We start from the raw sequence: 27,322 nt of genomic DNA on the forward strand, positions 1-27,322 counted from the left end.
ATTAGATCCAGCGCAGCATCTGTTGAATGGAAAGTATTTTGGTTGATACTCGCCTTCCTCTGGTCGCAGAACAACAGAATCAGGTCTGTCTGCAAGACCCACTGATTAACAATCTCCTTCCTTCTTTCCTTCCTTCCTTCCTTCCTTCCTTCCTGCCTTCGCTCCTTTCTCTCTCGCCTACTCCTCCCCTTCAGGATTGCACTAATTGAGGAATCAGAAGAGTTAGCAGAATTCCACAGTGTCTCGACCTGTTTCATAACCAGGAAACGTATTTTTAATCTGCACCTTCATGTCAGATGGATGACTGTGCAAAAAAAACAAAAAAAAAAAAAACCCAAACAAATAAACTTATTCTTACGGCCATGCAGTTTGACCTCTGCAACAAAATGTAGCTGAAATTGAAGGTGAAAACGGTCCTTCTTCCTTACAATTACATTATCATATCAAAATGCAAAGATTTTTGATAAAGTACAAAAAAGATGTAAAATGTTTTTAACTGAAACAAAAAAACATAATTATAATTAACTTTTGTAATTTTGTAAGTTTGAAACAAAAGAGGAAATAATATTTTGGAGTGCTCAAACACAAAACTCGCCTCATAATTTCATTTGCAAGAACAGAAATAAACAGAAAAGATGTTTATAAGAGTTCAACTTTGCAAATATAAGACATTTTTTAAATATGACTGACACTTCTTGTCAGGAAAAAAGATTATCAAAAATACATATGAATTTTTATTACATAGTTAGAACATTCATGATGGCACCTTGCCTTTGGCTCCCTTCTGTGGAGAATTCAAGATGAAGAGCAGATCCACAAGCAAACTTTCTCACTAACACTTAAAGCCGCACATAAATATGACTGTGTTGAACATGAGGAAAATGTATTTGACTATGTTTAAAAGAAAAATATTCAGAATGCACTTTTACTGAACTTCCAATGACAACATGGACAAGAACATAGATATAGAATATATTTAAAAGACTGAGAAGACCAAAATTGTTATGTAAATGGTATGCAAAAGGCAACTAATAACACCATGACTATTTGTGGGTAAAAATGCCAGATGGCTGCTTAAATAAACATTAACAGTTTAAATAATAACTTGAATACAGAATCAGAATTCATTTTATTGTCATTGTGCACAAATGAAAGCACAGCGAAGTAATAATAATAATAATAATAATAATAATAATAATAATAATAATAATAATAATAATAATAATAATAATAATAAAAATCCACATGATTCCGTATTTCAGATAATCATAAATTGCTTGATTTGGTACAATTTTTTTTTTTATATATAGCTCAGACAATAATTTAGCTGAAAAATATGGGTTCTCTGCCGTCTGGTAAATTGGCCATTAATGTCCAAGCTTCTGTTTATTACCATCAGGATTTACGCTTTAACTTTTTCTGCATGCAAATCAGAGAGCGATTAAAAACATGAATGTCATTCGTTGTCATGTGACCCCCACCGTCTGTTATGAAACGGGAAACATGAGGACGTCTCTGTCCAACTAGAGCGACTAATTATTAATTCCCCTCCTGTGACCGCAGTTTTTTTTGTTCCCCCCGGAGCTCCGGTGGAAAAGATGAATTACAGCACTGCGTTGTGGACATGCGCGGAGCTGCAGCGAATATGGCGGCTTGCATTTGATGGAAAGTGAGGAGTCTCTCATCAAAACAGCCCGCTCTCACGGTTTGTACCGCTGCTATCTCATAAATAGTCTCATGGGCCGCGGGTGACGCGTCTCTGCCCGGGTTCTTTTCGCGGCTGCTCGCCTTTCCCTGCTCCTTATCTCCGCGCACTGATAGATTGTTTATACTGTAGCTATTCTGTGCAGACGGACGGAGAGAGAGAGAGAGAGAGGGAGAGAGATAGAGAGCGAGAGAGAAAAGGGGGGCTTGGCGCTTACTGTAGCTACTCTGAACTCTGCAGATACCCCTTCGCTTTTTTTGATTGCTGGCTTCCTGCAGAGGCTTGCACTAAAACTAAGAGGGGGAAAAAAAATATAAAAAAATCTCCCGCAGCATCAAGAACCACGCTGTAGATAAAATGTAACGTTAGCAGTGTGTAGCCTGTGTAATGAGCACCGTCCCGCCCACTAAATGTGCCCGTAAACCAAATGAAAATGCGTCACAGACTTTTCTTCACCTTTATTTTGAGCCGCGCTTTCTTCAGCTTTTCGCTATTCCCAGCTAGTTAAAAATGAATTAGACGTTTAGTCTCTGATCAATAACGCAGGGCGTGCAGTTACCTCAACATGTTATGGTGTGATTCACGGCGAAATGGGCGTTTAAATAGTCCAAATGTGAACTAGTGGGGCTTCTTCACAAGTTGTTTAATGTGATGTGATGCGGCGGCTCACACCCATCTCCAGGATCCGAGCAGCAGTAACATGAGCCTTCAGGCTCTCCGTCAGTCAGACTCAACACCGACAGGGTCCAACAACGGGGTTCTTTCAGAGGATTTTACATCCAAGTTTTTTTCTTTTTTCTTTTTGTGTCGTTTAAGAAAAAAAAAGAAAAAAAAAATTCGGAAAAACAACTAGACAAAACAGCATCTAACAAGTTCCTAAAAAGTCTAGTCATAAAATTGTGCCAGCAAGAAATCGTTTTATCAAGTCAGTCTATCTGAATTATTTACTGATCTTAAGTATTGGCTTCTATAGTTTGAAGTGTTTCCATTTTTTTCTTGAAATAAAAATGTTGACGAGTTGTGAATGTTTATACGTCAGTGCAGCAGTGCTTAGTTATTTTCCTTATTAGCTTATTGCATTTTAAATATTATTTGCTTCATTATTTCATTATCAGAAACTCAGAAAGTGCAGGTGAGATATTCTAAAACGTTTTAACATCATTAAAAACTTGTAGAATCATTTCCATTCTTGATTCATTGCATTTATTTCAAATTAATTGACTAACAAATTTGTTCGTTTATGACACAAACTTACTGTGTGATGATGTTGTTTTTAGGTGGAAAAACACATCAAAGTATTTTTTTTAACATTCTTGTTGCATAGTCAATAACCCCTTAATAGAAAATGTAAATATGTTGTCGTACTAAAAGACTCTAATTTTTCCTCCATGATCTGATAAATCAGAGAAATTTCACTATTACATCTTTTCAGAGATTTTAGTCGTTTCCCTGTTGATCATTTCCAAAATAATTGAGGCAAAGAAAGTAGAGCATTTTGCGCTGGTTTTTATGTAAAATTATATATTCTTTCTGCAAACATATTCTTGTGATCACATAAAGTTTAATATATATTTTTTTAATCTTTATTTTTTGTAGTAGTAGTTATTGGGTGAAAGCTAATTACGGTGAAAACAGTCTCACAATACAAAATTTGCTCTTTACTGTATTATTTTTTATAAATATGTCAACCTTTGACTGACTGTTTGGATTGAGGGGATAAGCATCTTCCTTTAAAAGTTTCGTTTCTTCCGGCATCCATAAATGACCTATTGAAATTTTACATTATTCATTCACGTTATGACTAAAGTAGACATTTTAATGCTACTAATTAGCACCACTTAGAGTGTGTCTGCATTAAATGTTTCAGATTTTCCCCAATACCAGATGAAACGAGAATGAAATAATAACTGCCTCACATTTTTGAGGTAGAGTTTTCACATAAAATCAAGTCTTAGGCCACGTTTTATGCCTTGCCACAGTTTAGATTTTGTTAAACTTTACCCAAATCCCAGATCAATGTTAGACCCAGTGGAAATGGGGGCAGTAAAAATGAAGTGCTTCCTGGTTTGCAGGGCAGTTCAGTTTGACCCTCCTGAGTGAAGCACACATCCCAGAGCAAACACACACCAGGCTTTTCTTTTTTCTTTTTTTTTTTCTCCGGAGAGCAGGAATCCTTTTCAAGTCCTCACATCCACACATCTTAATGGCTTTTTATGGCGGCTTGAGCTGCTTTACGATTCCTTCAGACTAAATGGGATTCACTCTTCAGGAGGAAGGAAAGCCGTGCTGCACTTCCTAAGACTTTGCTCACACGAGATTGTAACCTTCAAACGAATGGATCCTCTTCATAGCGCGTAGCTATTTTGCTGTTGTGGATTATATTTGTTGGGCATCTTAACTTGTTTATGGACTTTCCAGTGCACGTAGTTTTCATAAATCTAATTTTGACTTTTGTGACAACATTTCAGTTTAAACATTGCAGAAATGCTTCATTTAATCGTCTTCACTTCACTGCAGCAGCAGGCAAATATTAGCGTTGCGGCAAACCTATTTGGGATGGAAGAATGCCGCGAAACATGAATGGTGAGAACTTGCAACGTATATTCTAACCGAGTACGTTTTTAACTCTGTTTTTCTTTTGGCAAATTTTAGATGGTAGCTACTGAATAACAAATTTGAAAAGTAGATTTAAAAAAATGCTAGCTACTAATGCAGAGTTACAGGTTAAGGAGAGAAATAAACGAAATCTACACAAATATAAAAACGTTTTGATTTTGTTCACAAATGTTCCTTTATCCCACTGTGAACAAACTCAATGAAGACCCAAATGTAGCAAAACACAAGGGCTGCAAATGGATCAACAAAAGCTTAACAGAATAAAACTAAAATTACCAGGAGGTTAACCACAGAGTGGAGCTATAGTTTTGAATAAATGTGCAACTTTAATAAAGTCAGAAGTTCGTCCCAGACGTGACGTATGTAGAAAAGGTTTATGTGCAATTCATGATGCTCCCCACATTTATTGGCACAGATAGTTTACATCTGCAAAAAGCCTTGAAATACATCCGTCTTTTGTTGCAGTAGTTGTGCTTAGTATAGAAAAAAAAAAGATGAACATATAGTTTGTGTGAATGTTTTATCTCTCTCTCCATTTTTCTCACTGTGTGTAGTGGAAAAAAACGAAGTTTGTCCCTGTTCCACGTGATTTTAATTTTTCTATTTTGAAGAGTAAACCAATGGGCCATGCTAAAAAGGAACATGCACAAAATGCATTTTTTATTTTATTTTATTTTTTTTACATTTAAGCTTTAGGAATTGCTTAGGGTGAAAGTAATTGAGATGCTGGTGACTTAAAATAAAAACTCTTGGCATTTTTTTCTGTACTTAATCTCAAATTATAAAAAGAAAGATAAATCAAAATAAATCATAAATATTTGTATGTTTTTTATGTTAGTGTAATAATGTCACAAGCGTTACATTATATACATATTTTTCTCAACACTAATTATGCTGAACACAAAGAATGAAGTAATACAGCAGATGATGAGTGCTGTGATTTATTTTAAAATGGAAAAATTGCCTTTCAGTTACTGAACTTTCAACACTTTGATTTCTGTTCTAATATTTACATGTAATTTCGACAATCTAATGTAAAGCAACAATGTTTGGATGAAATCAGATCAAAGGTTTTCAGATGCAATCAAAACCAGAACTTGTTTAAACTTATGATTTATTCTGAAATGTTTTTAAATTCAGGTTACTTTAACGTTTTGATAACGATTACAGGCTGTTTTTTTTCCTGTTTCTTGTCAGGTTTCTGTTTAGCCCTCTTGTCTGGTCATCATGGGACGGACGCCACAAAGAGGTACGAGTACCGAGTACGTTGTTCTCGGGTTGTCCGGTCCGAGATCTTTCAGGATTTGACCTCAATCCAACTCTCGGACGCATCACAGAGCGTGCCTACCATTTCAATAGTGTCGTTGGTGTTTAATGTTTACGACGCGGTCAGAATGTTGCCGCTCTGTCGTCTTGTTCTCATCGTTGGATTATTGTGTTGATTTCAGATCCAAAAGAGGAGAAGAAAGAGAGGCGGAGCAGCATCACAGCAGGCTCTGCCCTCGACAAATCAAACGGTCAGATATCCTGCTCTTCATCGTTGAACTTTTCAGTAACACTTCAGTGTTAATGCCTTATTTAGTGGCTTTCTTAAATTACTTTTTGGAAAACAGAAAAATAAGCTACCGCAGAACTACCTAGAATTAGCCGCTGTGCATTCATTTAGATCTTAAGCTGCTATTTATTGAGTCTTTAAGCAATTTAATAACATATTTTGTAAAGTTTTTTTTTATTAGCTGTGTATCCACTGATAGTGTTTTACTTACCATCAGTTGATTAATGACTTAATCATTATTATTTTTCTTGTGTTTATCGGTTTAGCTTTTCATAATGTATTTCCAAGTAAGAAGCTATTAATCAGTTTGCTGCTCTTATCTTTGCTAACAGAGCCGTTTAGCTGGGAAGACTATCTGAGAGAAACCTCGTCTGTTGCAGCATCGCCTTCTTGCTTCAAACAGGTAGCTGATCTTCACAGTAAGATGCATTTTTGGTCTGTTATTCCATCACTCCCCAAAATCTATCCCTTTATTTTACAACATTATTCCCTTCATGTTTGTAGCTGTTCTGTTTTCTAAGTTAGTGTTGCGTCGTTGCAGCTGCTGCTTAACGAACGCTTATTTTTATAAGCTTATTTTATAAGCAAAGTTTAAAAACTATAACAGCTTCCTACTGTCAGACATGTGGAGTTTTTCTCGAAATCAACTGTGTTATTAAATGACCACATGCAATAATGCTACAGAAAGTATGCAAGAGTGATATGTTAGCATACCATTTAAAAACAAGTAACCACTGAATATCATTCCAGTGGGGATGCGTTAATACTGGCACATACTGTAAAAGAAAAATTTTTTTTTTTGCTTTTTACTGGCAGAGAAAATCAACCTCTTGTATTGCCAAGCTTGACGACAATATATATTACATTTCTACAGAGATGCATTAATTGGCAAAAATATGTCTTTTTTTTTTTGCCTTATTCTGCTTTGATTGGTTATTGGATGGTTAAATGGCAGAAGGTCTGACTTTTTTCTTGTTTGTTGATTTATTTGGTCCTTAAGGAAATTAAACTTCAGTGGATTCTTTGACGCACTTCAATAAAGGTCAGGGACGTGCTGTTGTTCTTCTCTTGATGGAGTATGATTTTGATGGAGGAATCAACATGAAGGACTGATTAACCAATCAAAATTGAACTTGAGGCGAAAAGATATGCCAATTTAAAGAGTTAATTAAAAACAATGGTTGATATTATTTTCCTTTACCAGCTCAAGACAAACCAAAACATCAGTCTTTTTTTGCCGCCAGAATATTTCCTCATCTCTGGGGTTGCTGTCATGTTCAGAGTTTTTAAGATATTGTTACTTTACTTAATAAAATAATTGGTTCACATTTAAGGTTTAACATCTTATTCCACATTTAGGGTAGAATTAATCATACACATCAAGAGTGTTTTAAAGATTTTTGATTTTTTTCATTGGTAAAATAAAGTAAGTCATATTAGAGAAACAACTGACATGCACTGACAGGTTAACATAAAAGTTTTGAATTTATATAAAAGTCATATGTTACCTCTATTGCACCTATATATAAATCGATTTTCTAAAAATCTACCATGGACATTTTGAAGTGACCTGGAGAAAACTATGACAATAGGAGAATAGTTAAATCTGATAAGTAATCCCTTTATTTTCTGTTGGATTCAAAACTACAACCCATTTTATGTAACCTGCTGCACAGTCGGCCAGTCCAGTTCTGTTCAGTAAAAATCTGTTTTGTACGGCAGCCACATGAACAGAGAGACCAATTAAAATGACTGACGGTGTCTTTTCGTCTCTCTGCAGTCTAGAATCCCCCCTTCCAATGATTTCAAAGCGGGTATGAAACTTGAGGCTCGAGACCCTCGCAACTCTAACTCTGTGTGCATCGCCACGGTGATGGGCATGATGGGGACTCGCCTGCGACTGCGACTGGATGGCAGTGACAACACCAACGACTTCTGGCGGCTTGTGGACTCTTTGGACATCCAGCCAATAGGAACCTGTGAAAGGACTGGAGACATGCTGCAGCCCCCCCTCGGTGAGCGTCTCTAACCACGAGGGCTCACAGCTGGATTTCTGAGCAGTAGAAAATTGTATAAAATCACAATAGTTTAGCTTTGATTTGAGCTGCAAAACATGTGACATATATTAGAGAGTATTGGAAGGAATTGTGACTTTTTAACACTTTTTTTCTTTAGTTTTAAGCTAATGTTTGTTTTGAAACACATATGCCTTAGGCTGAGTAATTGCAGAATTCAACTTAACTGAGCATGAAAGAGATAAAACGGAATCACAGCAGGGATACTGTTAGCTATCCTGCGTAGTTTGCTTTGCCAGTTTTGTCCTTGTGATTTTACCCACTGCCTGGTTTCCAGATTTTCTCCATTAGAAAGGCACATAAACAGGCCCAACATACACTTGACAAATTCCCAACAGGATTCAGAAGTGGTGACTGTTTGGTATCTACTCCATATTCAGGTTTCAGGATGAATGCATCCTCGTGGCCCATGTTTCTCCTGCGGACGCTAAGCGGTGCAGAGATAGCCCCCGCCTCTGCTTTTAAGAAGGTAAGAAGGCAACCTAAAAAAAAAAACACTTGTAGAATGGTCTGATCCTTGTGTCACGTAGGAGATTCAGTCTCAGATTCAGTCAGTGATCTGATCTGATTTAAGGAGAATCACAAGAATATCTGTAAAATATATTTGAACAAGGTACTCATCATTTCAAAGTGATTTATTTTCAAATGAAACCTCTGTTAAACAAAGACTTGTTTTTCAGATAATTGTTTCTGTGTACCAAAGCTACAGGGAGATATTTATCAATCAAAAACAGCACCTGTAAAAGTATATCACTATTTCACATTTTGTTATGTTACTACCGCAAACCTCAATGTACTTGATTGTGGATTTAGAGTTTGACCAACATAAATTAGTGCATAATTGGGATGTTATGAGAATAAAAGCCTGAAAAGCATGGTGTGCTTTTGCCTTCAGCCCCCTTTGTGTTAATAAAACCTTTAAAACAAAACCCAGTTAGGTTACAAAACAATACCAGTCCACATAGCACTGCTCAACCCATTATGTGAAAAGATAATGGATTGAGCATACTCTTTCCAGCACACTCTTTCCACTAGATGGAAAGAGTGTGATATAACTGTAAACTTGCCAGGACAAAACTGTCCACCTAAACTTACTGGCTGGATAAGGAGAGCAGAGAAGCAGCCAAGAGGGCCGTGATGACTCTAGATCAGGGGTCTCAAACTCAATTTACCCAGGGGCCGCTGGAGGCAGAGTCCAGGTGAGGCTGGGCCGCATAAAGGATTCCACAAAAAACATTTAAAAAACATGTTGTCCAACCGGAGCAGCATATGAACAACTTCATCCTCATTATAGTCCATCATAGTTGTTTTTCTTCCCACTTGCGCGTATCAGGACGCAGAATTTGTTGAGTATCAGTGACGTTCAGTTCTGATGAATGCGGTCTGGACGTTAGGTCGCATTTGAATCGGATATGGATCTGATATGGGTCGCATTCGAAAAGAATCCGACCTGTGCTATTCAGACTGTCATAAAAAGATCAGATACAGGTCGCATTAAGTCAAAAAAAAAAAAAAAAAAGTGTCACTTTATTCTGCAGTGTGAATTAATGCAGTTTATTCCACTTGGCGTCGCTCTTGTTCTACGTTTCATTGAAGGCTTTAGCTAGCAAGCAACGTATGGAGAACGTCACGACGCGTGACATCATTACCGCTTTCTACTGGTCACAACAGCGCGGTGGATGACGAGCAGCCCGGTAGCAGTCGCCTTTCTATGCGTTTGATCATGGCATTTGTTAATAGTAGAAAGTACAGGAATGGAGACTGCAGGGAAGGGAAACTATTACCGGACTGTTCCATCATCCGCCGCTCTATGGTTACAAACGTAGTGTGCATGAAGTCAGTGTAGCTTAGCCTAGCACCGAATGTCAGCCATGATGAGCAACGGCGGGCAGTAGTGATGGGCAAATGAAGCCTCATGAAGCAATGAAGCTTTCCAACCCTTTGTTTTGCATAAAGGTTCAGTACTCGATGCTTCATTCATTGCTCATTAGTGACATCTGCTGGTGAAACTGTAACAGCCTTGTCACTTAGTTGGATCATACTTCCAAAAGCTACTAAATGCAATATTGCCACAAAGTTTTTATCAAACTCATGTTTAGTAACAGGAGAATCAATGAAACCGTATTTAAGTATCATATGTTTTAATTAAAATTATTTGTAGTCAATCTAATCCTGGTATATGTTGAACGTCAGTGGTTGTTTAGGGGTTTATTTTATGTCGTAGACGGATTTGACAATAAAGACATTTGATGTGTCTTGGGAGTGCAGTGCATGTTGGGGCATTCACTTTTTCTTGGAGTTCTAATTGGCTCTGATCCTTTATATTTGGCTACATGTTGAATTTTAGTTCTGCAACAAGATTAAATCTGTTTCTGCTGTGCAAGACTGATATATCTTTGTTAATCAGACTACAAATAATAGTGGAACTTTGCAGAAGGTGAGAAATTGGGAGGTGGAGGGTTTAATTATTGTTATCTAAGAAGAATTTTATTGTGAGGATTATCTCAAAGTATTCCCAGATGTCAGAGATTTTCCTCTTGCTGGCTCCATTTCAGATAATCAAGTCTATTTGTGTAGCACATTTCAGCAACAATGCAGTTCAAAGAGATTTACATCATAAAATCACAAAAATATAGTTAAAAAAACCCCAACAATCTACAATTGAAAAAAGCAGTAACAAACATTACATGTGCCATTATCAATACACATCAAATATGTTGGTCAATGTTAATTTTATTTTGGCCACTGAAGACAAATATTCTCCTCTAATGCGCAACCAAATGGTCAACAACTCATGAAGCAGCATGGCTCATCGCGCTTTTATTTTGAAAACCGACAAAAATGAAGCAGTCACGTGACCCATGCAATGCGAGGCCTTGTTTGTTGCCAGTCACGTGGTTTTCAGCAAGACAACACAAGCCTCGAAGCGGGGCTTCATCGGACACGCCTCCTTTTTACTCGGTACATGCCTCAAAGCCTGGATTCAGATAGCCCATCACTAACGGGCGGTACTTCCTTCAGAGGTCCGCTCACCCTGTGGGCCGCACTAATATTATACTTTGATATCACAGTGGGGGCCACAAGACAATTGACCCGCGGGCTGCGAGAATGAGACCTCTGCTCTAGAGGAACGGCAGAGATCTAAACCTTAAGTTGGAGAATCTGTTGACAGGATCGATATCAGTTATAAACACTACAAATCTGTCCGTTGTGGAAGAGGAGTAAAAATGGTTTCTTTCTTTCTTTCTTTCTGGAAAGAAACCCATAAGAACACCTGTGTGCAGTTTGTTACAAACCATGACCTGAGATTGCTCTCCCAGCAATCTGACTGGGCTTCAGATATTTGACCTTGGCTTGCAGCTGGACATATTCACTTAGAAGTGTGGGATATACATGGAGTTCACACTTAATAACCTCGATTTTTACACTTGCAGTTATGCACCACATTGTGTCATGACACAAAATGTTCAACAACAAACTGACGTTTGTAGCTCTAACATGACAAAACTCCAAGAGGTAAGTTCATAAGGCGGGTCGACACTGAAACCAACGCAGTGGCATACGCTCTAACTTCAGACCTGAACATGAACAAAGAATGCTTTGATAGTTGTCACTAAGTCAAAGTAGACTTTTACCTCGTTCCTATTTTGATTGTTCCCATGTTTTCATATTTTGTTGTTTTAGGAGCCAGCCAGCCCAGACAAAAACTACTTCCAGCCCGGCATGAAGCTGGAGGCTGTGGACAGGAAAAACCCCTACCTGATCTGTCCCGCCACGGTGGGAGAGGTCCGAGGCCTGGAGATTTTTGTAATGTTTGACGGCTGGCGAGGTGCCTTCGACTACTGGTGCCCCTTCGACTCCAGAGACATCTTCCCCGTTGGCTGGTGCTCCCTGACGAAGCACAGCTTACAGCCACCAGGAAACTTCTGTAAGTACTGCTTTTCGCTGTCTTCTTTACCGAGCTTTTGAATAGACTTCTCAGGATTTAGCTAAATCTGTTCATAGAAAATGTAACTTGAATAAAGAACGTCTAATTTTTCAGCTATAGATTTTCACTTTCAATTCAGCTTTACTTACCTCACAGCAGGTGCAGAGAGAAGGACAAATACTTAATTCCTGTTTATCTTGTCTGATATGAAAGTTCATTCTTAATTATTCAAGATTCTGATGTTTTAATTCAGATTTTACACATACTATCATAAGAGAAGACATGATGGTTTTCTGTCTTTCTTTGGTCTTGATTCTTCATTGTGAACAGGCAGGGTTTTTCTGTTAAATCACCACTAGAGGGCATCGGATGTTAAATTCTTGTATTTGAAAGTTGTTTGTAGTGGATTTATTTAGTGAATTAGCAAGAAGGAGATGAAATCCACACTCAGTTGCTTAAAGAATAAAGTCTTATGTTACAGGTTACAGTTTTTTTATTATGTATCTCTGAACTTGCCAGCTGGTTGATTAGCATTTCTTGACATCATTAAGGATTCAACAAAGCCTGTGCTAGTCCTTCATGGCAAAAATCTAAATGTTCTTTTTTTATTTTGTAATCCATATCGTGTCTTTGTTTAGCACTCAGATGGCATAAAATATATAACATAAGATGATAAAAGTTAAAAATACAAGGTATATTTAAAGAAATTTAACACACTGTAATATTCAGAATTTGTGTAAAGTCATTTCAACCTTAGTTTACTTAACCTTTGTTTCTAGCAAGACAGATTTCCTCTTAATCCAGGGACAACATATGAAAATTAATTAATTCTGGTGCATTTAGAGTAATGTTAATTAATGTGCATTGTCCCTGCCAGTTAATATAATAAATTTCACATAACGTATAATACCCTTTTAAAACTACAAAAATGAATCACCAACAATATAATCAAATTGTGGCTTTGATTTTGCCTACGAAAAACCTGAATAATGTGAGATGAAAATTTAATCCTTCATTAAATATCCAAAAAAAATGGAATCTATGCACTTCTGAATCATTTGACATTAAACAAACGAATTGTCGTCGGTACAGGTCAAAACTTAAAAGCTTTGCGGAAAAGATTACAATTACAACAAAGAATAATGATAATCGGAAGAACGCTTCTGTTTTTTTGGTTTTTTTTACAAGCAGGTGAAAAAGTGAGGGCTTTGTGGAGGTGTTAATGGGCTGATAATTAACTTTGCATACGAGAGAAGAAGTGAGAGACAATGTAATTACTCCTTCTTTATCTGGCTTTCATTTAGTTCGTCCTCTTGACCCCGATACTTGTTTTTTCCTTCACAAGACCAAAACATGCCAAGGCCGAGTGAAATGAGTTTTTCAAACAATACCTTGCTCTAGTCATGCAGTTTTTTTGGTAATGCATAAAAAGCGCATAATAGTGCTTTTTTGTGTGAATAATGTATGAATGCATGTCTAGGTGTAACACAAAGGCTCCACTCCTCTTTGTTTATAATAGTAGAGGTGTCACTAATAATAGTAGAAACCATTTTGGCTCGAAATCCTTGGAAAATATTTTCTTCCAAACTTTCAATTTGGACAGCATAAAAATACTAGATTTTCAGCTACTGAGAATGGATAGAAAAACAAAGGGGTGACTGACATGTCTTAATAAGATTCAATCCCAAAGAATAAAATCGGTATATTTTTTTTATGTATGTGCACATAACATAATAGGATTTTTCTCCTGCTTATGATTTCATTTTTAAATACTAGAGGGCTCAATATTTGTTTGAAGATTCTGGTGAACATATCTTTAAAAAGTCAGTAGAAATCTGACACTTCCTTTTTTTTTTGCCGTTTAAAACGCAGATTAAGATGTCATTCTAGGACCTTTCCCGCTTTGTCCCAGAGTCTGGGTGATATCCGACTTGGTCAGCTCCCAAAGGAGGACCCAGCCATCTTTCATCAGAAACCGCCTGAATAGTCTAGGGTTACACTGAGATGGACCCCTCCTGGGTCTTTGCCGTACATGTGTGTGTTTGTCTCTTTTTCTGAGGGGAATCCTTCTTATGTGTTCATAACTCTAGGAGTTTTCATTCATTTCAATCGCGACCCTCCTGATCCAGTTTAACCTTTTACCCCCCGCCCCTCTCCAAAAGCTTAAACCATCCCCCATCGTGTCTTGGAGTCCCGCCGGTAACCTCTCCCCACCCTCACAAACACACACATTTTCTCCCCCTCCCCCAGAGGATTACTTAGAAGCAGGTGACTGATGCAGACTGTCGATATGGCAAACAGATAACATTAATAAATGGCTCAACTTCCCCCGTCCTCAGCCAGTTTTCCTTTCCTTTACTCGCTCTATCCTTCCCCTGCCCCTATGCAAATTCACCAGCACCCCCACCGCCGCCTCCCCCTCCTTCTGCTCATTCATTGGTGAGGGAAGCTTTGCAGCCCCGTCAGCCAGCAGCCCGAGGAGCAGCGTGGGCTTTGTTGTGGGTTTTCTGCCGGGAGAAGAGAGACGGGGAGAGAAGCAGCTAATAAAGACACTGAAAGTAGACAATGAAGTGCAGATGAAGCGGCCGCTGGAGAAATAGAAGCAGCGTCTGAAAAAAACGGAGCGGTGACAAAGACAAACCAGGAAGCAGGGACTTTTATTGCCGAAGACATTACTAACCAGTACTCCTGTGCACTGAAGTTCTGCTTTTGTCTTTTTTTCTTTTTTTTGTATGCGTTTCCTGGTGAGTGGTGTCAGTTTGTTCTGTTGCATGATTGTAGGAAAAACTTTTTATCTGGCTTTAGGTTTTACTTTTCGAAATTAATTATTTAATGTTTTGTCACCTCACATATTTGCACAATTGTCATTAATAGCTGTTTTATGGCAGGTTACCAATGTCGATTTGATGAGATTGGAGGGGTGTAGTGATTTTTTAATTTTTTTAATTTTTTTACTGATACCGCAACTTTATCTTAGAGGGGGAAAGTCTCCAAAGACACAAATTAGTGATCAAAACTAATACATGTTTGGTTACTGTTGTGAAGAAAAACAAGAAATGGAATTAAGTTACTATATTGTTCAGGTAGAGACAATAATCTTGTTGAATTTATCAATCATTGTTGATTCTTCAAATTATTAGCAAGAAACTTGTATGAAATAAGGAACCGGGGTGAGAAGGTTTCCCAGCATCGGTGGCTCTATCTAAGTTTGGAGCTTCATGTGTTTCTAATCACGTCTTTGTTTGTGTGCAGCTGGCTTAAGAAACAATCAATGAATGACTTTTGGGATTTGTCTTTATGTTTTTATGAAGAGTTAATTATTTCATGAAGTGTGGTTGTGTTCAGGTGAAGAATTAAACAAGCAATTCATTCTGTGTTTCAGTGTTCGATGAAGCTGGTCGATGTGTGCGCCTGAACAGATTCTGTTGTTCATGCTTTGCAGCTTGAAGTCATTTGTGTAACTTCCCTTCTTTGCTTTTTTTTTTTTTACATGCAGTTACACACCTGAAGTCTCAGAGTGGTGTGAATCAGTCAAAAGAACAGCCTGTATATTTATATTTGATGTGCGCGTGTGTGCGTGTGTGTGTGTGTGTGGGTGTGTGTGTGGTTTGTAAGCTTAATTAGATGAGAAAGAACTCTGTGAAGCCCCTCCCCAGGACTCCAGACTGCAGACACACTTCTTTAGCGGCGCCACTTGTACACACACTTACACACACGCAAACATGAACTTGCATACACAACCATATTTCCTCAGGCTAGGGTTTTACACAGGTCATCGGGTCGAGTTCGAATTATATACTCATGATCAGTACCATATGTCCCTGCTTCATTGTAGTGCAGACATGCCATTCATGATTTGCTCAGATTTCTTTCTGGGTTTTTTTTTTTATTTTTTTGTTGCTTTTTCTTATGGCTAGTTATTATTTTGTGGAGTTACAGTTTGTTAGACGATGCAAGAGGTTAACATCTAAGTGTGATATATACAGTCATGTGAAAAAGATCATTGAAAGGAATTCTTCACTTATGTTTCTGGTCTTGTTTTGAATTATCTCAGTAAAATAAAGTGATTTGATTGCACTTAATCAGCAAAAAATGAATCACGTTTCACTCATTAAGCATTATTATTATAACTGAGGCAGTTGGTTGTTTGGTGTCAGCTTGGTATGGGGACCTCACAGCTAAAGTTGTTATCTAAACTGGTTTCTTTGTTGCGTGCAGGCTTGAAAGTGAAAGGATGAGCTCCCACCATACGATTTCTGAGCAGTCTGTCCTTAGGCAGGAACCGAAGACAAATTATTCTTTGTGCAAAATACAACCTCTCGTGATCTGTTACACAATATCAACTTCTGCAAATATGACCAGTTTAAGGATTCGTGGAAAACTTTGTTGTAGGCAAGCGTTACTGCTGTTAAATTCTCTTCAATTCTACAAAAACGCTGGGATTTTGGCTAAAGCAATTTCAGTGAGAAGCTTCTTATAGCTGTCTATTAGTCTTTGACAAAGATCTGAGGAAGGTTTGCCTCACTCCTCACTTTCAGCTGTGAGGCATTTCAGGGTTTTCCTGCATCTAAATATCATAAGAATATTTCCTACAACGCTTTTTAGTTTCATCGTTTTCCTTCTTAACACAGTTACTTGGTGGCTGTTTTGTCAAGTCCAGCTCTGCTTCAGCTTTGTGTTTTACAGATGGTCTTTGATATTATCCGTGCAGTTTTGGATTCTTTGATATCGAGCTGGTCAGGTTCTGCTGGAGCAAAATATTCTCAAACTCAACACTTCCACCTTCATGCCTCACATTTGGAACGAGGTGTCCTGCTTGCAAACCCTCCATGGAAGTTAAACTTGTGAAGTCTCTTTGTGATTGGACAGCTATGCACTTGCACATAGACAGTCACCAGAGGCTACTTTAGGTCCTGGAATGACAATTAAAGGATTTTGGAAGTTTCTTTTAGGATCCTGCGGTCTGTTCTTTGAATGTGCTTTTAAGACAAGAGCTGGGCATGTGGTAGTTTCCTTGAATGTTCTCCATCGTTGTCTGTACTGTCAGAGCTTTAAATTTAATCCCCTTTAAAAGAGGGTTGGGCAGTATAACAAAAAAAAAAATCATGATTTTTTATTGTCAAATCAAAATCACAATTTTATTTCAATGTGCCTATAAGAAATCATAACTTCTAAACAAAGCTTCTCTAAACATATTCGAATGAGTTTTCAAAACTTTTCTACATTATTGACATTTATTAAGTTTGTTATCAAGAGGTGAAGTGCATAATTTTTTTAAAACTAAAATTAAACAGCAACAATCGTGTAAATTCCTTATTATCACCTTGAAACTGTATATCATGAGTATTGTTCAAAAACTCATCATATTTATAACGTAGTAGTAATCATAATATTTTAAATAATTATATCACACTCTCACCAACACATTCAGGTTGTCTCCTTGATTAAATAATATCTGTCAGTGATAAATTAGGGCCTGCAGCCTCAACACATAATTCACACAGCGTTCAGATTGTTTGGCTTTGATGAGAGAGAGGATGCTGTAGGAGGTTTTAATTAGCTTTATGATGTTTAGAGTTCAGGGCGCTTCATTCCTGGTGAGGTTTGCCGTGTTGACGCTAAATAGAGACCTTAAGCTACATTTTATTGTTTTAAATACAATGCCGTCAGTCCAATAAACCTGACGACATGGAAACCGCTTAGACAGGCAAACTAAAACATTATGAAGATAGCAAACATCCAGGCAATTGTTTACTTACTCATTATTGGCCACATGGCTGCTACTGGCAGCTGTAGAATAGGATTGGTCCTGTATTCTCCCTCTATATATAGTGAGGACAAAACATCTTCAAAAAACAGGGAAATGTGAAAAATATGGCCTTTAATAAAACAACATATAGAAAAGCATTTAAACCAAGGGGAATTTTTGAACAGGTTTTCATTTATAACACATTTAATTTCACCAGCATGCAATATAGAAAACTAGAATTTTCTAAATCTCAGGCTGATTAGCCAAACTTAAAAACGGCCCTTGAATTCATTCATAGGGAAAACAGCAACGACTTTGAGGTCAGATGTATTCTTAGGAAATATACTGTAGGTTGAGAAGCTAAAGAAAAAGGAATCAATCACAACAATAGAGAGGATACAACTTGGAGGTAATGTCACAATCTATCCACTGTGGCAGTTTTGTCCACAAGCTTCATGATTTTCTATCAGCACATCGCCCTCCCCATGTTTCAGGTTATTCCGATTATTGAGCTGCCAGAAAATAATAGATGTGAAATTCTTTGAGCAAAACATGGAAACATTATAAATTTTTTTTGGAAAACATTTTCTGCTGAGCTTCATTCAGTTTTTTTTTTTTTAATTATTATTATTAATCCTCTCTGCCATTTTGTTTTGAGCAGTGAAATATTTTTTGGTCATATAATTTTTCCATTTTATTTTCTGGTCATATTATAAATGATATTTCTTCCTAAAAGTTTGACGACTTGCTTAGTGAAAGCGCCCATAGCTGCGCAGTAGAGCAGGAACTAGACGATGAATTAGATCTGATAACGTCAGTGTTTGATGAAAGTCATATTTTAGCAGATTTCCTTTGAAAGGTGTTGTCATAGGGAAGCGCTCAATCTGTTTTGCATAAATGTGATTATAAACTAATATATGAAGAAATAAGACATTAATCACAGCTATGGAAATGGTATGATGGGCTGTCACATTAGGTGAATATATTACAGGGGGAGATCAGAGAAGGCATTCCAACCCAGATTTATTTGCTGAATTAAAACCCAACTGACTGTCACTCTTCAAACATTTTAATGCGCTTTGGGAGAATTTTGCAGCTTCTGGTTTGATGTGTGTAAATAAAGCTCTCTGCACTGTGCTTCTCTAAAAATGTTTTCTGTGACCCGTCCATTACAAGCCAGTGAGCGTTTGCTCCTTAAAACAAGACACTGTTGCATTGTGTGCCCACTCTCACTCATTTTCCTATTAAGCAGCTTTCACTGCTCCCCTCCCGGCCCCTCTGAGAGTACTGTAAAGCCTCCATAGTTACTCTATATTGCTTCAGTCAAGGAGGCTCTGATGAAAGCTTTGCCCCCTCGAGAGAGTCAGTGTGCGCTTTCAGACCCCCATTCTCACCAAGCACCACATTGTTATTGAAATTTGAGATGGTTATCTTTCTCTTTTCCACTCTCATTTTGCTCTGTCTTGGACACATTCACTACGTGATGATTATGTGATCGTATCACAGTGTCAAGCTGAAGCTAATGATGTCAAAAAGGGGCGGCGCCTGTGTTTTCCTTTTTTTCTAACATCCTCTTTGTCCTTTCATGCTATATTGATGTAAATATATCACACCTACCAAATGTGATATGCTTCGTTTTTGTTTGTGTGCAGATGCTAAAGTGTAAACATGCCTCCAAAAAAACTCGTATACATTTTTTTAAAACATAAAATATGAAACATTTCATCTTAGTGTAACTTTAGAAATTAGAAATGATAGTGTTTATTTATATTATTAACATTTTATATTATAGAATATAAGTCAATTTCAGTGAAACTGGAGGCAGTACTGAACAGATGTTGTCTTTGCTGAATTAATTAATCTTTATTTGATTTGTAATCCTAAACACTAAAGGCAGATTGAAATATTGCTAATATAGATAGTTTTAAATTTATATTTACATTTGAGTACTACAGTTTTGATTTTTTCCATTTTATTTTCTGATAAACTATAGAGTCACATAGTTGGTTCACTGTTCTCCATGCAGAGAATCCAGCAGTGCAGTGATTGAGAATGATTAATTGGGTTCTCACAACATGTTGATTTTATATTTTTATTTGTGATGCAAAACACTCAACTGACAGACAGTCTAGGAAAGAAATCAGAAAACAAATCTTTTGACTATCAGTCCACACACACTACTTGATATCGTGATGAGATATCAAGCATCTGTTGATTAATTTTAGTCTTGTCTGTGGAAATCTTACTTTCCTCCATCTCTGTCCCACCGGATTCCCGTGTTTCCTCAGTTACTCTTCCTGGTGCACTTCTCGCTCCGGTTTCTTCCACATCTGCAACACGTCGCTCCTCTTTCAACTCCTCCTCATCCTCGACCTCCATGCAGACCTCATACCGACTGCCAAATCCCCTGCCGCCCCTCCCCGTCCGCAAGGGTGTCCGAGGTCGCCGTCCAAAATCCCAGACCATTGCTCTGCTGAAAGCGGCGGCTGAAGCGGCGGCGGCAGCAGCAGCGGCAGCGGCTGTGAATGGAGCACCCCAGAGCCCAGTGACTGAGCCTTCACTGGCCCCCAGACCACACAAGAAGCGAGGGCCGAAGCCTAAAGCCAAGGTGAGATGTCACAAGATACTTTGTCTGTTCTGCATAGGGAAAACAACCCAGTCATACTTTTTTTTATCCAGTCTTGCAGAGATTAACAGCACAACATCTTAACTATATAAACGCCTGTATTATCTGCAGCGCCTTACATGTGTAGAAGAGATTCAACATGCCAATAATAACCTACATGGGGCCAATTGAAGCTTGCAGAAATTTAATCAAAATTGCTTGTTTGCTTTTTGCTCCAGAAGAAACCTCTGATGGGGCAATCCCCAGGCTCATCTCCAGTTACTACCCCGCCTCCAGAGGTCAAACTGAACCCCAGCCACGTCTCTGTGGACAGCAACCTCAGCAATGGCTCAAATGTAATTTGCACAGGTGAATAACAAATTAAGCTGATTCCAATGAACAATTTGTAGTTACAGATTTACTTATAAGGAGTTACACTTGTGGTTGTTATCGAAAGTCAGTGACCATAAAAAAAAGTAATGTAATTCAATTAAATAAAAAAAGAAAAAAAAGACAATTGGTGTGTCGTGTATTGAAATAAAAGTATGTCTAAGAGAAAAACAGATTTTCTTAAAAAAACAAAAAACAAATAATCAGTTCATGTAGAGACAGCCAATCAATATTTTTTACAAAGCAAGTATAACAAAAAGGGCCCAGCGATGGGAGAGATCTGGTTCTTTAGATAGCTCCAGATGGAGACCCTCAGTGGGTAAATGATCTGACAGTCCTCAAGTCTCTGCCAACTCTGAAACCCCAGGGCAAAATTCTGAGGCCTGGTGGCATCTCAGGCCAGCAGCTGCCCCCTTGCTTTCATTACTTTACACCATGATCGATCTAAAACATAATTGTAACCTGCGCATGGCTAATGAGTTCGTCTGTTCCACTATTTTATGTTTAACATAAGAAAATGTAACTAATTCAACTCCACATTTTGTGAAAGTCTAAAGACCTATTTCTTGGTTTCCATAAGATAAAATTAAAGTGTAAATATAAACCAAAACAAAAGACAGTCAATGTTTTGCACCAACTTGGCTTATTTTAACCACTTGTGTTGTTGGGCTAAACCAGACAAACAAATAAAACATTGTGGTTCGGGACAAGACATGGTGAGCGGAAAGTTAGGTTACAACGGTACAAAACCACAGGAAACAATTGCATATATTTAAAAAATAAATACATCTTCCTACTTTGACAATGTCATTAATTAGACAGTTAGATTTCTATGACCTGACTATAAAATAATACAAAACCAGCACACACTGGAATACCACTAGCAAAAAAGAAAAGGTATTTCCAGGTTGTCCAACATAAAACCTTATGGCTTATATTATACTGTATAATCCTCTTAGTTAGGCATGGCGGTGGCAGCATCGTAGTGGGCGACAGCTGCAGTGGGGCAACGACTATGTAAATTAGGACAGAATGAATGAAGATAAATGGTAAAAAAAAACAAAAAACAAACAAAAAAAAAACAACCCCTTGTAATATAATAAATAAAATGTCAAATCACTTAAAAACATCAACATAAACCCAAAGCATGTTTAATTCTGCCGAAAATCCTTCACTTGTTCCTGTTTTTTATGTTTCTCTTGGTTTGTGTCGCTGCAGTGTGTGTCTATGTCAACAAGCACGGCAACTACGGCCCACATCTAGATCGAAAACTGGTCCAGCAGCTGCCGGACCACTTTGGTCCAGCTCCAGTCAACGCAGTCCTCCAGCAGGCTGTTCAGGCCTGTGTGGACTGTACGTATCAGCCCTCGGTGCTGCTGTCCTTTCTGCAGAGCCAGTCCCACTCGGGAGGAGAGGTCATTAGAGGTAAATGCAGTAAAAAGGCAAATAATTTACTTCTTTATGCCAAGCTAGTCAACTTCGGCCTGTAGTTTCATAGTTTCCTAAACTTTTTCTTAGCCAAAAACAAAACACACCGATTCATAATTAATATCTTGCATTCCTGTCAGTTTTTATGTACATGTGCAGATTGGTCAGAAAGGGTAACTAACAAAATATTGCTTCTGTAGCAGCAGCTCATGTCAGAACCGTTTCTGTAATCTGAACTGACGTGCGTCTAACCTGGTTTGGGATCCTGGGATTCAGTCTTCCTCCAGGGAAAGCTGTGGACGGCGTTAGGAGGGGGTGGGCTTTAATTTGTGCCGGCTTGGCTTGGGTGGGAGGGCGTCATGCCGTGTGGAGCGGGTGAAAACTAACGTCTTATAAAGGGAGGGTGCTAACCCTGAACCATCTGCTGTTTTGTTTAGCGGTGAATGCATATTATGCATGTGCGTGTGTGAATTCGGTATGTACACCCAGTGATAGGTGCTCTGCTCCACCCTCAGTTTGCTCGGAGCACGGCATTCGCTATGTGAAGTTGCCCTCGGCCTCCAGCGCGTCGTCTGTGTTGCGGTTCTTGGAAAACATGTGCCAACACCTGGAGAGTGACAGTCTTTTCAGCTCGCAGCCCTTCAACCCCTACAGCAACAACACGCGCTTCTACAACAGAACCAAATCAGGTGGGGAGATTTGCTTCAGTCTCTGAAAGGAAATAGTAATTTGAGTGATAAGCTGTTTGTCTGGACTACATTTGTAATTGTTGCCATTCTTAAAACTTTATAAGCTTGGCGTTACTCTTCCATAAAATCATACATTTCATAAAATTATTATTCACATACATTTAAAACAAGACCTGTGCTGTTGTTTCAGGAATACTTACCAGTATTAAGACATTTAAATATATATATTTATATAACTGAAGTGAAAGAATGCATTATGTTGCTTAGACTATTTTTGATCGATTGGAGAGTAGCCTTCAATTTGTATTGTAGAAGCTACAGCGAAACAATGACTTCATCAGACACAGCAGTCACCAAGCTCTCACCTTGGGGGGAAAGAACTGTGTTTTCTACATAAAGTACTGGAATCACACAGTGAATTTAACATCTTTAATTTACTTCTGATTATACTGCCATTTAATGAGTCCACTATGAGCTGCTCTCACTAAATATGCATCGTATTGTCTCTGAGGTTCATGGAGTATGTGCCTCATCTTGCCTTGAAACAGAGCCACTGTCCATCACTGAGAACGGTGTTTCCAATGACAATCCAACAAAGGAGCCCACGCCTTCCCCTCGGCCCCTTCACAACACACTGGACTACAGAGCAGCAAAGAGGGAGCGGCTGTGTTATCCTGGACACACACAAACACCACCGCCCCTTCGGCGAGTCAGCTCCAACCCCCCCGAGCTCGGTCCTGTAAACACACACAGACGAGTGGAAGGTAGGTTTTAAAATGCACCAAACCAAACACTGCTTTTTTTTTGTGAAGCTTTAATTCTCTGTAAACTTGCAAAATCTCCATGTAGATTTCGAAACACCGTCATACCAGAGCTCCTGCCCATTTGTAAAAGTAAGAGGGTGTTACTTTGACGAGGTCTGTCTTCCTCTCACATTCTACAGCAGCTAGCTCAACAACAGGCCCAGATCATATGAAACAGGACAGAGAGACTTCAGGGAACAACGCTTCCTCCTGGTCAGTTGATGAGGTCATAAGATTTGTCCAAGAGGCGGATCCACAAACTCTTGGTCCGCATGTCGACCTGTTCAGGAAACATGTGAGTATTTCTGTCAAATTAACAGATGTCTTGATGCATCTTTAGTCTGCAACAGGTGTGGTGCCAGCCACATGGAAGACAGCTGATTTTGTTTCTGGTGAACCACTTCTGTGTTGATTTGACCACATATTTCGGATCACTATCTTTCAGAGAGACCCAATAATGAAAACTTTTAAGTTTACTGATGGAGTCCACCACTAAGTTGCCTGACATTTCAAAATTTGATTAAGTCAAATATTCTAGCAACAGTTCCAGGGCCTTTGGAAGAGAAAATGGCTCACAGAAAACAGTAAAGTCCTTTTGTGTTTTCAGCACATTTGTTAAATTAAAACTCAATCTTGGTTGCATTTGACCAATGCTCCGGTTGTAGACGCAGTAGAGTTAAGATAACTTTACAAGTAAATGCTTCAGTGACGTATGATTTGAAGTGAACACCTTTATCAAATCATGCAAAGGTGGTTGAATAATTATTAAAAAAAATTTTTTTTAAACATATAGTGTTTTCCTTCTCTGAACTTCAGTGTTCTTCTGCAATGAAAGAGTCATTCTCTGAAGGCTTATTTAACTCCTGTGCATATTTTTTTGTTCCCGAGGAACGCTGCTTGTGCAAAAGATCGCTCCGATTTTCTTGTAGCACTCGCAATCCTACATTGTCGTCATCTCAACAAATCAGATATTTTAAGTGTCCATGAAAATTTTGGCTATGAAGTTTAGAAGCAAGTCTATTTCTATCATGAGAACCTTTGTAATCCTAAGTCTGCTGACATCCTCTCTGCAGGAGATCGACGGCAAGGCTCTGATGCTGCTGCGCAGTGATGTCATTATGAAGTACATGGGACTGAAGCTGGGTCCGGCTCTTAAACTGTGTCATCACATTGAGAAGCTGAGACAGACCAAACATTGAATGATGATGCCAATGATGAAGACGGGACTGTTTTGTCAATGGTGCCCAAACCTCCTTGTCAATTTGCAGGAATGTTTTGCGGTACAAATCCGATAAGGACACTGAGGTCATGTTCTGGTACTTTTTGGAAATACTGGGTTTTAGCAACAGGAACATAGTTTCTGCATAAATAGTGGGAATCATATGAACTGAGGCTGGGAAAAAAAAACATAATTCCTCTTACTTTTATTAATTATCTATATTAAAATGATTTAGTATATTTTCAAGCAAAATGTAGTCTTTCAGTGTAGGAAAATTCAGAGAAGACACAATTATAGAAAAGCAAATACCAGTTTGAAAACTTTTATTTCCATTTTAAGCTGATAATTTCTAAACTATTATCACCTTGTCAGGAAGCAAAGCTTGTGTAGGAAGTTGAGCCTATGCACTGCAACAGTTCATATCTGACACCATAGCATAGACATCGGTTTTGTTTTATGTACTTTTTTTGCCTTATGAGTAAATGAAGGCCATTTTTCTGAATCCCAATAAGTCTAACTTTACATTTCTATTTTTAGCTGGCAAAACGCGGTACACAGCTCTGAATTTAAAACTAGAGATAATGCACAGTAAATATTTTATTTTGATTCAGGCTGTGAGGTTTCTGAAGGCCTGTTTTAAAACGGACAGCTCAACGTTGTTTATGCATGCTGCAGGATGTATGAGCACGGATGCTGTAACAGGGACTGAACAACGAGAGCACCTCGGTTATAAGGATTGAAAGGGTTTAATCCGGAAAAAAAATGTTGGAGAAGTCTGTGTTTGCTGAAGTCAATCGTTACGGTATAGTTTTATTGACAAATATTATGTATTACGGTTAGTAGAGTGGAGACTGATTTGATTCAGAAAGTGGTAGTCTTGTACAAAATGCCTTCCTGAGTTATGGAACTGCAATGGTCTGCATGCTGGATGACATTTGTGCTGGTCAGCCTTATCTTGACTGCTGACAGTCAAACACACACACACTCAAAACTAAGACTTTAAGTGACTGGAATACTCCTTAAGTGTTTTGATATTAACATTAAAAAGTGCATCATTTATAGTAAAGTCTAATTTGTGTGCAAGATGTACAGCAACCAGACTTGCTCTACCTGAACATGATGGAGAAATAGTTTTGTACAAAAGTTAAATTAACAAGTAGGTTGTTTGTTATTTTGTACCATTTTGTACTGTAACAAAAGTGTATCCACCTGTATCAAGTGTAACCATTTTTTTTTAGCCTGAATAGTGTTTTGTGTGACCATCAAATATCTACCTGCAGAGTAATGATGTGTTTGAGTAAATATTCTCTTGTTTCAAAGTGTTGATCTGTTTTTGAAGGCAGAAATACTTATTTTCTGAACATTTCAGAATCATTTACTAACCAAACCATGTCTGCATTTTCACACTGTCAGTCTCCTGTAGTGGCAACAAGTTGATACTTGAGGCCGTGTTGCTTTAATGTGAAACTCAGGTTTTAGTGAGGGTTTTTCTCTTAGAAGATGTTTTACATGATGACATCTTGTGTTCAGTGCCGCAGCATAATATTCATTATGTTTATTTGTAATGCCTATGTATTGCTCTGTAGCATTTCTTGTGTACCAACACAATTTTTCTACTGTATCACAAGTGTGTTTAATATGTCTACTATGCATTCACACGATTAAACATTTGTTTATATTGCCAGTTTGTGGAAGGCCAGGGTGGTAGCTGCTAGCAGTGTGTTTCTAGCTTAGTGTTTTCCATTGTCAGTTCTCAATTCTTCCTTATGCATTTTATGAGCTGTGCTTTAACACAGCTCAACAGTGCCTTGCAAAAGTAGTTTTCCCCTCTTGGCATTTTTTTTAATTGTTTGTTGCATTACAACTTGTTAAATAAAAAGAAAATTTAAATTGCATATGAAGACGGTAAAGTAAATGGTAAAGTAAAAAAAAAAAAACGTATAAAAGAATGAAAACTTGCACATGCATATAATAAAATATGCTCTTTTTAATCACTATATCTCACCCCTTTTGCAATGAAGCTTAATAACACTAGTGCAGTTAACTATCTTCAGAAGTCACATACTTGGTGACATCAAGTCCACCTGTGAACGCGCTAAGTGTCACCTGATCTGACCGCTGCATACACATCTTTTCGGAAAGGCCTCAGTGGCTGCAACACCAACACTGACCTAGCAACATCAGGACTTCCGCATGCAAAAGACGGCTCTACTAAGTCCTAAATTTAGGGGGATGAATAGTTATGCATTGCACACTGAAGTTTTCTGTTATTTGTCCTATTTGTAGTTTGCTTCACAACATAAAGAAAAGGAAATGTTCAAAGTCGTTGGCATGTTCTGTAAATGAAATGACGTAAACTCTAAAACAATCCATTTTAATTCCAAGTTGTGAGGCAGCAAAAGATCAAAAAATCCAAATGGGCTGAATATTTCTATTGCAAGGTACTAACGAGTACTTTCATCACAGTGGAAAGATCTTCTGCTGGCCAGCCAGAATGTAGCACAGGCTTAGATTACAGTGTTTAAACAGACTGATTCCTATTTAAAATTAACCAGTTATG

The 27,322-nt window shown here is 38.1% G+C and overlaps 1 protein-coding gene across 6 annotated transcripts; it reads left to right on the forward strand.

The window, feature by feature from the left end:
- On the forward strand, nucleotides 1-26,446 carry scml2 (Scm polycomb group protein like 2). Of its 6 annotated transcripts, none has more exons than XM_008404502.2 (15): nucleotides 1,325-1,705; nucleotides 4,223-4,288; nucleotides 5,519-5,570; nucleotides 5,770-5,838; nucleotides 6,209-6,279; nucleotides 7,657-7,891; nucleotides 8,332-8,420; nucleotides 11,636-11,879; nucleotides 19,917-20,236; nucleotides 20,473-20,602; nucleotides 21,842-22,048; nucleotides 22,567-22,740; nucleotides 23,289-23,504; nucleotides 23,684-23,838; nucleotides 24,617-26,446. In XM_008404502.2, exons 3-15 carry the CDS (start codon nucleotides 5,549-5,551, stop codon nucleotides 24,740-24,742), a joined length of 2,058 nt encoding a protein of 685 aa, XP_008402724.1. In that variant the 5' UTR covers nucleotides 1,325-1,705; nucleotides 4,223-4,288; nucleotides 5,519-5,548; the 3' UTR covers nucleotides 24,743-26,446. The 6 variants fall into 6 exon arrangements, with proteins under 6 accessions (XP_017159439.1, XP_017159440.1, XP_008402724.1 ...); XM_017303949.1 differs by having other exon boundaries at nucleotides 4,226-4,288; XM_017303950.1 differs by lacking the exons at nucleotides 1,325-1,705; nucleotides 4,223-4,288 and adding an exon at nucleotides 1-83.
- The last annotated feature ends 876 nt before the right edge of the window (nucleotides 26,447-27,322 follow it).

Source organism: Poecilia reticulata, linkage group LG3, assembly GCF_000633615.1.
Source record: "Poecilia reticulata strain Guanapo linkage group LG3, Guppy_female_1.0+MT, whole genome shotgun sequence".
NCBI classification, from domain to species: Eukaryota; Metazoa; Chordata; class Actinopteri; order Cyprinodontiformes; family Poeciliidae; genus Poecilia; species Poecilia reticulata.